General features: G+C 53.2%; 1 protein-coding gene across 5 annotated transcripts in view; it reads left to right on the top strand.

The window, feature by feature from the left end:
- The window catches only part of PIGL (phosphatidylinositol glycan anchor biosynthesis class L), a 57813-nt gene that overhangs the window by 34615 nt on the left and 10889 nt on the right, over positions 1-12309 (top strand). For 2 of the 5 annotated variants that reach the window (XR_010729591.1, XR_010729590.1), the window contains exons 4-7: positions 191-258; positions 4483-4514; positions 4962-5072; positions 6321-7851. The exons of 1 other annotated variant lie outside the window; for it this stretch is intronic. Coding sequence is in view for 2 of the 4 variants with exons in the window: in XM_066264359.1 (XP_066120456.1) it covers positions 191-258; positions 4483-4514; positions 4962-5072; positions 6321-6826 (717 nt within the window). In the remaining 2 variants the exon portion in view is untranslated. Of the gene's footprint in view, positions 1-190; positions 259-4482; positions 4515-4938; positions 5073-6320; positions 8264-12309 lie in introns of those variants that run through there. 2 more of the 5 variants (XM_066264359.1, XM_066264360.1) reach the window with 2 other exon arrangements.

Raw genomic sequence — 12309 nt, 5'->3', positions numbered from 1 at the left:
CCAAGAATGACAGTAAAAACCCCTCTGGAAAAGCCTCCATGCAGTTGGCCAAACCGATAGTTACCAACCATCGATCTGAGCCAGTCCGTCCAGATGGTTCTGCACGCTTCTCCCCCGCCCCTCAAGGGAATGGGGACGACATCTGGCCTGAAATCAAGGCACGGGTGACACTCTGTCCGTCTCTCCGCAGGTGGTGACTTTCGACGCAGAGGGGGTCAGTGGTCACAGCAATCACGTTGCTCTGTACGCGGCGGCGAGGTACGGGTCTCCTGCGCTGGAGTTGGGAGAGGTGTGGGTGCTCGGTCAGGGGGGCAGCTCCTAAAGTGCTGTCCCCTCCCTGTCTGCACCCCGTGCCACTCGGCTGGTGAGCCAGTGCCGGCCCCGCTGCCCGTGACAGCTCACTGCGTGCCCCCGGGAGTCGTGGCTCTCAAGTCTTAATTACTGTCTCAGCCCCTAAACAGCTGAGGTTTGAGGGTTCCCCGCCCCACCATGGAGGCAGCAAAGGGGGAACTGATTTAACTCCTCTTTGCTTTGGCTGCGAAAGGTTTAGGGTCAAATCTGCAAGCCTTGGTCGCACATGCAGGAGACTTGGAGGACGGAGTTCTGTGAACAGGGTGCCTCTGGCTTCCTTTTCCTCCCTCCTTCTCGGTTATTTTGTTACTGTTTGTGGCATATTTTGTACACTTCCTATATATACATAATATGAAAGCTCGTGCGTACTTCCTCCACCGTATCTTACTGATATGGGTCTGTATTTTACTGGTTAAAAGTAAGTAAATAACCTGAACGGCGAAGGCAGTAGGGACTTCCTCAGGGCCGCACAACCATGCGTCGCGTGTCCCAGCCTCCCGAGAAGCGCTTCTCCTGGGCGCCCTGCGCAGCTGTGCGGCTGGCCTGGCCCGGCTGCTGCCGGAGGGAAAGGGCAGCTGGACGCGGAGGACTTGCCCTGCTGCCTTCCCCCAGACACACCCAGTGTCCTCAGATGGGAGCAGAAAGTGTGCAGAGACAGAAATGCCCTCACTGGCCGTCACACCGGTGGCCGAGGCCAGGCGGGTCCACACCAGATCCAGAAATGCCCTCACCAGCCGTCACTCCGGTGGCCGAGGCCAGGCGGTCCACACCAGACCCGGGCCAGCGGCGGAGGAACCGCGAGCCGGCGAGTGCTGTGCGTTCCCGTCTAATAGATTCTTGCGAGGGTGGACGAGCACACAGGCCGGGGGAGCCGCTTCTCAGGGCAGCAGGCGAACAGAACAGCCGGACGACCCCTCACGGGGGCAGGCAAGTTGGCCGCCATCGCCCCACGTCACACTGCCCGTAGCCTTATGTTGGCGACACACATGTGGCCCTGCCCCGTGGTCACGCACTCATCATGCCAAGTGCAAGCCAGCCAGCCTGACACCGCGGTTCTCCCGACGCCCGTCATTAAATCTGGCCTCCTCGTTTCACCGGGGCTGTGAGGCAGTTCAGCCGGCCCTGCCGGGCTGAGCAGCGACAGAGGCAGCCCCAGAACCCAGGAGCCTTAGGTCTCTGCGCTTATTCTCTTGTCTGCTACTGAAGACCGATCCCGTGTCGGGGCCTCCCAGCGTGGTTCCTGAGTCACGCAGAACCTACTGGAAGAGGCTAGAAATCGCTGCCCATCCAGTCGTTCCACAGGGTTTCTCCTGTTTGTCTCATCCCCACCCCCCGCCAAAGGACTAGTCAGTCCTGCCCCAGCTAGAGACCACACTTGTAGAGAGGCCCTGATTGCAGGAAGCCTTCCTGGAAGAGGCGGCCCCCATGCCAGCATTCCATTTCCAGCCCCAAAGCCCTTCCGCGGTCTCACAGAAGGCCCCGGTGCCCAGCACCCGTCTTGGGGGCAGACCAGGTGCCACTGCCACCCGCAGCTCTGCTCCCTGGGCCTCGTGCTCCTCTCTCCTTGTCCCCTAGCGCTGCCACCCGCAGCTCTGCCCCCTGGGGCTCGTGCTCCTCTCTCCTGTCCCCTAACGCTGCCACCCGCAGCTCTGCCCCCTGGGCCTCGTGCTCCTCTCTCCTTGTTCCCTAGCGCTGCCACCCGCAGCTCTGCTCCCTGGGCCTCGTGCTCCTCTCTCCTTGTCCCCTAATGCTGCCACCCGCAGCTCTGCCCCCTGGGGCTCGTGCTCCTCTCTCCTGTCCCCTAACGCTGCCACCCGCAGCTCTGCCCCCTGGGGCTCGTGCTCCTCTCTCCTTGTCCCCTAGCGCTGCCACCCGCAGCTCTGCCCCCTGGGGCTCGTGCTCCTCTCTCCTGTCCCCTAACGCTGCCACCCGCAGCTCTGCCCCCTGGGGCTCGTGCTCCTCTCTCCTGTCCCCTAACGCTGCCACCTGCAGCTCTGCCCCCTGGGGCCCGTGCTCCTCTCTCCTTGTCCCCTAGCGCTGCCCCCTGCAGCTCTGCCCCCTGGGCCTCGTGCTCCTCTCTCCTTGTCCCCTAACGCTGCCACCCGCAGCTCTGCTCCCTGGGGCTTGTGCTCCTCTCTCCTTGTCCCCTAACGCTGCCACCTGCAGCTCTGCTCCCTGGGGCCTCGAGCTCCTCTCTCCTTGTCCCCTAACGCTGCCACCTGCAGCCGCACACGGCCCCTCAGTTCTGAGCAGAAATGCCAAGGGGATAAGGTTTGTCTTCTGAGCCGCCTGCCTTCCCTCTCTGGACCTTGGCTCCATCTGTGGCCCTAGGACCCTCCTCAGCCCGGGTGGGCGCCAGCCTCCAGCACTGACGCTTACCGGACAGCGTGTCCTCAAGCCCCTCGGAGCAGAGGATGGCTCCCCTCCACCTCCGTCCTTCCTCTCCTCCTTCCTCTCCTCCTTCCTCTCCTCCTTCCTCTCCTCCTTCCTCTCCTCCTTCCTCTCCTCCTTCCTCTCCTCCTTCCTCTCCTCCGCGCCTGCCTTCTGCTCCCACCGGTCTGCCAACACGGTCGTCCCCAGTCACCCCGGCTGCTGCACTCCCAGCGTTTATTTCAGTCCTCTGTCTTGACTTTTTCTGTGGCACTGGACGCTGCTTGTCGCTCACAGAGATGCTGCTTTGACCTGCCCCGAACCAGCTTGTCTTCTGTCCTCTGGCCCGTCTGGCTCCTGGGTCTCTCCCCTGCTCTGTTCCCCGACCTCCCTCCTGGCTCTGGGCCTCTGTAAGTGCTGCTTCCTTGTGGCACTGTGTGATTTCAGCACGGGCGCGATGCCCGGGGCTTCTTGGGGACCGGACCACCCCCAACGCAGAACATCCCCCGTGGCTCATGGCTTGGTGGGACGGCAGGACAAGGCACTTCCAGGGTCCCAGAAACCTCCTCCAGGTGTTCCTGCTTCTCGGGGCTCCGCTGGGGAGTCAGGCCCTTAGTGTATCCGTTCTCTCCCGGCCTCTCTTCCTCAACCTCTGCTCCTGGGAATCCCTTTCCATTGCGCACACCCCGGTCTGTGTGTTGGGGACCACCCACCTCGCGCTCCATCTCTCAGCTTCCAAATCAAAGTGGGTGAGAGATGAGGAGATGGGTCAGTCATTGTGAGTGGACCTGCCCCCCTCCGCCCCCTGAGGCAGGAGGACACCGTGAGGTCACTGTCACTGTCAGAGGTGGGGAGATGGGTCAGTCATTGCTGGTGGACCTGCCCCCCTCCGCCCCCTGAAGCAGGACACCGTGACGTCACTGTCACCGTCAGAGGTGGGGAGATGGGTCAGTCATTGCTGGTGGACCTGCCCCCCTCCGCCCCCTGAGGCAGGGGACACCCTGACATCACCATCACCGTCACTGTCTGAGGTGGGAGTAGGGCAGGCCCTAAAGGAGGAAGGAACCATTGCCATTTCAAAGGAGAGAGCTGTGGGGAAAGCAGGGTCTCAGGCTTGCTCACCAGGCTACCAGCGGCAAGCACTTTGCCTGATGGGTGCGAGTGCCTGGCAGTGCCACACGTGCGTGGCCTGTGTGACTGGGTGCTTGCGCTCACTGCTAGGGAGAGATTGTGGTTTGCGGATGCACAGATGGCCCGCCCGCCCTTGAGGGGCCACTTTGCTGTTCTGTTTGTTTGCCTGAGAGGCAGTTTCCCTGCCTGTGTACTTGTCCACCGTTGTGAGGCTTTATTGAACGAAATGGACCCACCCTTTCTGGCTCTGCGGTTCCTCTACCGTCCGCCCGAGTCCAGTGTGGACCTGCCTGGCTTCGGCCACCGGCCTTACAGAAACCTTGAAGAATCCACTGCCGAACATCAGCTGTTGTTACCTTGGTCCCTGACGGCCGAGCCTGAGCCAGGACACTTCCTGAGCCCCTGGCCAGCCCCCAGACTGGCTGTCCTTGGGCAAGGTGCCCACCATGGTCCCTTCAGCTGTAGCCAAACATCCGGAACCCCATAAATCTCTGTGGCAATTTACACAAAAGAGGGGGCCTGGAAAGGCCCCTGGAGAGACCGTGGGCTGCGGGGGCCGCACCCAGGGGCCCTCCCGCTCGCTGCAAAGGAGAGCTCACCTGCTCTCACTCTGGCCTTTCCTTCCCCCAGGACCCTCCACTCCGAGAGGAAGTTACCTGAAGGTAAGGCCTGTCCCTTTTGCAGAAGGCCACGAGACAAGTAAAGCCACGGCCCCTCTAGGAAACGTATTAGCATGAAATTTTAAATACACGTACAGAGAGCTGCCCTGGGCCCAGCAGAGGTGGGTGGGAGGTGGGGTGACAGTGATAGACTGTCACTGTCCCCCGTCCCTTGGCCCCTAGGTAGCCAAGTCCCAGCCTCTACAACCAACCTTTTCTTGCTGGAACCTGTAGCCGGGAGAGGGGACCGGGTGTTCTCCGGCCATCCCGCTCTTCCCGTCTGCAAGGATGACGGACAGAGAGCAGCCCCAGCCACTGCCCTGCCCTGCCCTGCACCCCAGGCGGCAGGCACGGTGCTCAGGGGAAAGCCTGTCCGGAAGCAGCAGCCCCCTTCCCTTCTCCCTGTCCCTGTCCCCGCCCCACGCAGGGTGCACTGTGCTCACGCTGCAGTCGGTGAATGTGCTTCGCAAGTACCTCTCCCTCCTGGACCTGCCCTTCTCTCTGCTGCATGCCCGCGACGTCCTCTTCGTGCTTGGCAGCGAGGAGGCGGCCCGGGCCAAGGTAAGGGTTGCAGCTTCCTGGACACCCCAGCTCCAGACTGTGCCCCAGACGCCTGGCCCCCCAGAACACTGGCTCTGCACAGGCCCCAGCCGGAGACCTTCCACAGCGGGCAGCTCAGCCTCTGCCCCAGTGTTAGTGCTGCTGCCAGACCTCGGAGGCAGAGGTTTCCTTTCTTTCTACGTGAGAGAGAGAGTGTGGGGGAAGGGGACGGACAGGGACAGACAGGGAGAGAGATGAGAAGCCTCAGTTCTTTGTTGTGGCTCCTTAGTTGTTCATTCATTCACATGTGCCTTGACTGGGAGGGGGGCTCCAGCTGAGCCCCCTTGCTTGAGCCAGCAATCATGGGGTCATGTCTGTGATCCCACACTCAAGCCAGTGACCCTGTACCCAAACGGCAACCTCGAGGTTTGAGCCTGGATCCTCAGCATCTCGGGCCAATGCTTTTACCTGCTGTGCCACCACCCAGTCAGGGTGAAATGAGTTGTTTAGATATAAAGGTTTGTAATGATATTAACTTAGGAAGATCAGTTTGGGTACTTAGAGAAAAACAGGCAGGAATCATTTATATATAATTACATATACTTAAATCAGTTGCTATGATCTATGATTCTCTTTCAAAACTGAACTACAGGAGATGTGCATGACAAGATGATACACATTCCTTCCACTAGGTGGCAAAGAGAACCCTAACCTATGGCTGCCTTCTCCTTTCTTCTCCAGCAGGGACGGCACCTTCCCAGACTGCCGAACTCAGCATCCCGGCAGTGTTTGTTCTAGCTTGCTTCCCATAAGTCATCCCTGTAGGTGTTATAGAGGTGATGTTGTTTATGCAAAGTGATTGAGAGAGAAGACCCCAGAATCAATCAGACAGCTCCAGGTTCAAATGTCAGCTCTTCCACCTGCTATTTGAAATTGATGAGTTTCCGCATCTATATTTTTTAAAGCAATAATAATAGTACTTACCTCACTGGGTTGTTGAAACTGAACTCATGCACAGAGATGGAGTGATGGAGTGTCCCAGCTGCCATTAGCATCACCTGCCATTACAACGGAGGGAGTGGAGATGGGATGGGGGGGCGGCAGGGGCTGGGGGTCAATCTGGAGAGTGTCCCGGGTTATAAGAAGAAGCCAGATAAGCCTCTAACATGAGGCGTGTTTTGGGGAGGAAGACAAAACTGATCAACATAAACGACAGGAACTGTTCCTCCAGGTGGGTGTTTCCTAATGGGTCCTCTTTGGTTTTCCTAGAGAGCCATGTCCTGCCACCGCAGCCAGCTCCTCTGGTTCCGCCGGCTCTATGTACTCTTCTCCCGGTACATGAGGATCAACTCTCTGCACCGCCTCTGAAGCCTGGAGGCCCTCTCAGACCCAAGGAGCAAGGAGAGAAAAGACCAGGAAGGCGGAGGGACCTGGGCTGGAGCTGGCCCATCTCCCTGAGCCATGCGAGATCAGGTGGAGGGCGGCTTCCCGGAACTCTGCTCGGCGGTGCTGGTCCGACCCTGCTCGGCGGTGCCGGTCCGACCCTGATAAAAGGGAGGCCATGCGGCCAGTGGGCTAGCTACACCTCAACTTCTTCCTCTGGGGAAAAAAAACAAAACACGGCAAGCAAAAACGAGCCAAGGATGATCATCGCTACCCCTGCTAGCTTCTCGAGTTCTCGTGAGACACAGAACAGCGCGTGTCAGACACCTCGCCCAGAGCCTGTGGTTATTGTAATGAATGTACAGCGCTCTAAAGCCACGTCACTGATGTGACGATGCAGTGTGTTTACACTGTGTCCAGGCAGGCTCACCACACATGCACACGCAGAATAGTCTATTCAACTAGCTCAACAACAACTCCTTTGGTTCATCTTGGCGGCCTGTGTATCAGAATTGAATCCAGGGAGAACTTGCTTTAATGCCAGAGCCGCTGACTGGGGCAGCCCAGCGCCGACCCCTGTGCTGGGCACTGTTCCACACAGAGACAACTGTGACATGGGCCCAGTCCTCAGGGAACTCTGAGTACCTCAGCTCTCAGTCTTTCAGGAAAAGCAGGAAATAGGAAGAGAAATCTGGACCTTTTTAAACACACACACACACACACACACACACACACACAGAGAAACCTCAGGCTTGGAACCTACTCACAGAATCTAGCTAATGGTCCGGGAAGTGGCACACGGCAGGGAAGCCCAGTGGTGAAGAGTGCAGGCTCGGCAGACTGGCGACCCTGGGTGCGAGGACAGAATGACCAGCCAAGTAACCACAGGCGGGCAAGGTGCTTGACCACTCACTGCCTCAATTCTCTCACCTGCAAAATGGGGACAGTAATGCCTCAGCGGAGACGGTGCCTGAAGGGCAGAGCGGGAAAGGCTCAAGGAAGACGAGCTACGAGCAGGGAGCAGAGGGACACGCATAAACCGGGCGCCTGACACAGAACTCCCAGGAATTCCCTCTGCCCGCCTGTCAGATGACGTTCCAAATGGCCATCGCCAGGGCAGCCGCTTAGAGACCTGCTTCATGGGTCCCCACCCAAACCTGCTGTACTGCGCAGAGGGCACAGACATCCTGAGTGCCCCCCCAGGGCTGACAGCTGTCAGCCCCGAAGCCGGAACCGAAAATGCAAAACCGGCTGTTAACGTCTGCCCGCTAAACACGGGTCAGGAGCTCCTCATGGCCTTCCAGGGAAAGTGACCCAAGAACAAGGCACTGACTAGGTAGAGGGCGGTGGACCAGGCCGACTCCCAAGCTGCTGCTTGGAACAGACACTGTCACAGCCTCTGGGACAGCAGCTGTTGGTATGTGTTAAGAGCTTTTAAAATAGCATGGCCCATGGTGGCTCAGTGGATAAAGCGTCGACTTGGAACGCCGAGGTCGCCGGTTCAAAACCCTGTGTTTGCCAGGTCAAGGCACATATGGGAGTTGATGCTTCCAGCTCCGCCCCCTTCTCCCTTTTCTCACTAAAATGAATAGTCTTAAAAAAAATACACATACTCTATGACCTAAGGAAATATTTTGTTAAAAAAGTAATATACACAAAGATCATCACAGTTTTATTTAAAACAGCAAACCCAGAAAAAAACCAGTAATGCAACCATATTTAGTAACAAGGAAAACTTCTCATGATGTATTAAATTTTTTAAAAAGCAGGTTAGGAATGGTACACACCAATACAGAAAAGTCTCCAAATAAATAAAATATTGAAGAATATCTATATTCATTAAGTCATCTTTCTACAAAGAACATTTACAATTAAAAAAAAAAACTTGTGATGAGTAGTTTTGATGTAAGAAAATACTTTTGCTATAATTAAAATGTTAAATGCATAGGCAGTGTAATTTCAATTAGGTGAAGAGATGATAGCCATCTATACACTGCTGGTAGACATATAAATACTGGACCAGTCCAAATGTCCATCAATTAAGGCTTGTTTAAATTATAGGAAAAACAGTAAAATACCATAAAGCTATTTTTAAAAAGAGCTAAGGTGCCTGACCAGATGGTGGCGCAGTGGATAGAGCGTCGGACCGGGATGCGGAAGGACCCAGGTTCGAGACCCCGGGGTCGCCAGCTTGAGCGCGGGCTCATCTGGTTTGAGCAAAAAGCCCTCCAGCTTGGACCCAAGGTCGCTGGCTCCAGCAAGGGGTTACTCGGTCTGCTGAAGGCCCACGGTCAAGGCACATATGAGAAAGCAAACAATGAGTAACTAAGAAGTTGCAACGCGCAACGAAAAACTAATGATTGATGCTTCTCATCTCTATCCGTTCCTGTCTGTCTGTCCCTGTCTATCTCTGCCTATGTAAAAAAAAAAAAAAAAAAGAACTAAGGCAATGCATTGATATGGAAAGATCTCTAAGGTATATTATTAAATGAAAAACACCCAGGTGCAGAACAGTGTTAATGAACACAACTAATTGTAATTGTGAGGGGGAAATATGTCCCCACATCCAAGTGCGTGTAAGCACACAGGCTATCTCTGGTAGCCACACCCTGTCTCTGAGAAGGGGGTGGGGTAGGGAAGCACAGTGGACATCTTTTATCCAAGTGCACACAGGATCTATTCACAAATAGTTTTAAATCTTAGAGATATACGATTATCATTCGTAGCTGCTTGTGGGTGGTGGGATCCGAGACTTAGTTTCTGCTTTTGTTTTACTCTACATGCTGGGGTTTTGGGTTTTTTTATTAATTTTAATGGGGTGACATTGATAAATCGGTACATATGTTCAGAGAGAACATCTCCAGGTTATTTTGACATTTGATTATGCTGCATTCCCATCACCCAAAGTCCAATTGTCTTCCGTCACCTTCTAACTGGTTTTCTTTGTGCCCCTCCCCTCCCCAACCTGCTCCCTCTCCTCCCCTCCACCCGTAACCCCCACACTCTTATCCATGTCTCTGAGTCTCATTTTTATGTCCCACCTATGTAAGGAATAATATAGTTCTTAGTTTTTTCTGATTTACTTATTTTACTCAGTATAATGTTATCAAGGTCCATCCATGCTGTTGTGAATGATCTGATGTCATCATTTCTTATGGCTGAGTAGTATTCCATAGTATATATGTACCGAAGCTTTTTAATCCACTCATCCTCTGACGGACACTTGGGCTGTTTCCAGATCTTCGCTATTGTGAACAATGCTGCATAAACATGCGGGTGCATTTCTCCTTTTGGAGCCGTTCTATGGTATCCTTGGGGTATATTCCTAAAAGTGGGATAGCTGGGTCAAAAGGCAGTTCGATTTTCAGTTTTTTGAGGAATCTCCATACTGTTTTGCACAGTGGCTGCACCAGTCTGCATTCCCACCAGCACTGCAGGAGGGTTCCCTTTTCTCCACATCCTCGCCAGCACTTATTCTGTGTTGTTTTGTTGATGAGCGCATTTCTGACAGGTGTGAGGTGATATCTCATTGTGGTTTTAATTTGCATTTCTCTAATGATTAGTGATGTTGAGCATTTTTTCATATGCCTATTGGCCATCTGTATGTCCTCTTTGGAGAAGTGTCTATTCATTTTTTTTGCCCATTTTTTAAAAAATCTTTTATTATTTTTATTTATTCATTTTAGAGAGAGGAGAGAGAGAGAGAGAGGAGAGAGAGAGGAGAGAGAGAGGGAGAGAGAGAGGAGAGAGAGAGGGAGAGAGAGAGGAGAGAGACGGGGGGAGGAGCTGGAAGCATCAACTCCCATATGTGCCTTGACCAGGCAAGCCCAGGGTTTCGAACCGGCGACCTCAGCATTTCCAGGTCAACGCTTTATCCACTGCGCCACCACAGGTCAGGCCTCTTTTACCCATTTTTTGATTGGATTGTTTGTCTTCCTGGTATTGAGTTTTACAAGTTCTTTATAAATTTTGGATATTAACCCCTTATCAGATGTATTGTCAAATATGTTCTCCCATTGTGTAGTTTGTCTTTTTATTCTGATATTGTCTTTAGCTGTGCAAAAGCTTTTTAGTTTGATATAGTCCCATTTGTTTATCCTGTCTTTTATTTCCCTTGCCCATGGAGATAAATCGGCAAATATATTGCTGCAAGAAATGTCAGAGAGCTTACTGCCTATGTTTTCTTCTAAGATGCTTATGGTTTTACGGCATATATTTAAGTCTTTTATCCATTTTGAGTTTATTTTTGTGAATGGCATAAATTGATGGTCTAGTTTCATTTTTTTGCAGGTAGCTGTCCAATTTTCCCAACACCATTTGTTGAAGAGGCTGTCTTTACTCCATTGTATGCTTTTACCTCCTTTGTCAAATATCAGTTGTCTCTAAAAGTGTGGGTTTATTTCTCGGTTCTCTGTTCTGTTCCATTGATCTATATGCCTGTTCTTATGCCAGTACCAGGCTGTTTTGAGTACAATGGCCTTGTAGTATAGCTTGATATCCGGAAGTGTGATACCTCCCACTTTATTCTTCCTTTTCAAGATTGCTGAGGCTATTCGTGTTCTCTTTTGGTTCCATATAAATTTTTGGAATATGTGTTTTATATCTTTGAAGTAAGTCATTGGTATTTTAATCGGTATTGCATTGAATTTATAAATTGCTTTGGGTAATATAGACATTTTAATGATGTTTATTCTTCCTATCCATGAGCACGGTATATGCTTCCACTTGTTTGTATCTTCCTTGATTTCTTTTATCATGTTTTATAATTTTTCGAGTACAAGTCTTTAACCTCCCTGGTTAAATTTATTCCTAGGTACTTTATTTTTTTGGTTGCAATGGTGAAGGGGATTGCTTCTTTAATTTCTTTCTGACAGTTCATTGTTAGTGTATAAAAATGCCTCTGATTTCTGAGTATTAATTTTATATCCTACCACCTTGCTGAATTCATTTATCAGGTCCAGTAGTTTTTTTTTTTTTTTTTTTTTTTTTTTTTTTTTTTTTTTTTTTTTTTTTCATTTTTTTTTTCTGAAGCTGGAAACAGGGAGAGACAGACAGACTCCCGCATGCGCCCGACCGGGATCCACCCGGCACGCCCACCAGGGGGCGATGCTCTGCCCATCCTGGGCGTCGCCATATTGCGACCAGAGCCACTCTATCTAGCGCCTGAGGCAGAGGCCACAGAGCCATCCCCAGCGCCCGGGCCATCTTTGCTCCAATGGAGCCTTGGCTGCGGAAGGGGAAGAGAGAGACAGAGAGGAAAGTGCGGCGGAGGGGTGGAGAAGCAAATGGGCGCTTCTCCTGTGTGCCCTGGCCGGGAATCGAACCCGGGTCCTCCGCACGCTAGGCCGACGCTCTACCGCTGAGCCAACCGGCCAGGGCCAGGTCCAGTAGTTTTTTGACTGAGACTTTAGGGTTTTTTATATACAATATCATATCATCTGCAAATAATGATAGTTTTACTTCTTTTCCAATTTGGATGCCTTTTATTTCTTTTTCTTGTCTGATTGCTGTAGCTAGGACTTCCAGAACTATGTTGAATAAGAGTGGTGAAAGGGGGCCCTGGCCGGTTGGCTCAGTGGTAGAGCGTTGGCCTGGCGTGCAGGAGTCCCGGGTTCGATTCCCGGCCAGGGCACACAGGAGAAGCGCCCATTTGCTTCTCCACCCCTCCCCCTCTCCTTCCTCTCTGTCTCTCTCTTCCCCTCCCGCAGCCGAGGCTCCATTGGGGCAAAGATGGCCCGGGCGCTGGGGATGGCTCCTTGGCCTCTGCCCCAGGCGCTGGAGTGGCTCTGGTCTCGGCAGAGCGACGTCCCAGAGGGGCAGAGCATCGCCCCCTGGTGAGCAGAGCGTCGCCCCTGGTGGGCGTGCCGGGTGGATC

This window comes from Saccopteryx bilineata, chromosome 2 (genome assembly GCF_036850765.1).
Source record: "Saccopteryx bilineata isolate mSacBil1 chromosome 2, mSacBil1_pri_phased_curated, whole genome shotgun sequence".
In the NCBI taxonomy this organism is placed as follows: domain Eukaryota; kingdom Metazoa; phylum Chordata; class Mammalia; order Chiroptera; family Emballonuridae; genus Saccopteryx; species Saccopteryx bilineata.
Note: the sequence above shows the minus strand (reverse complement) of the source record. Positions and strands in the feature narration are given on the sequence as shown.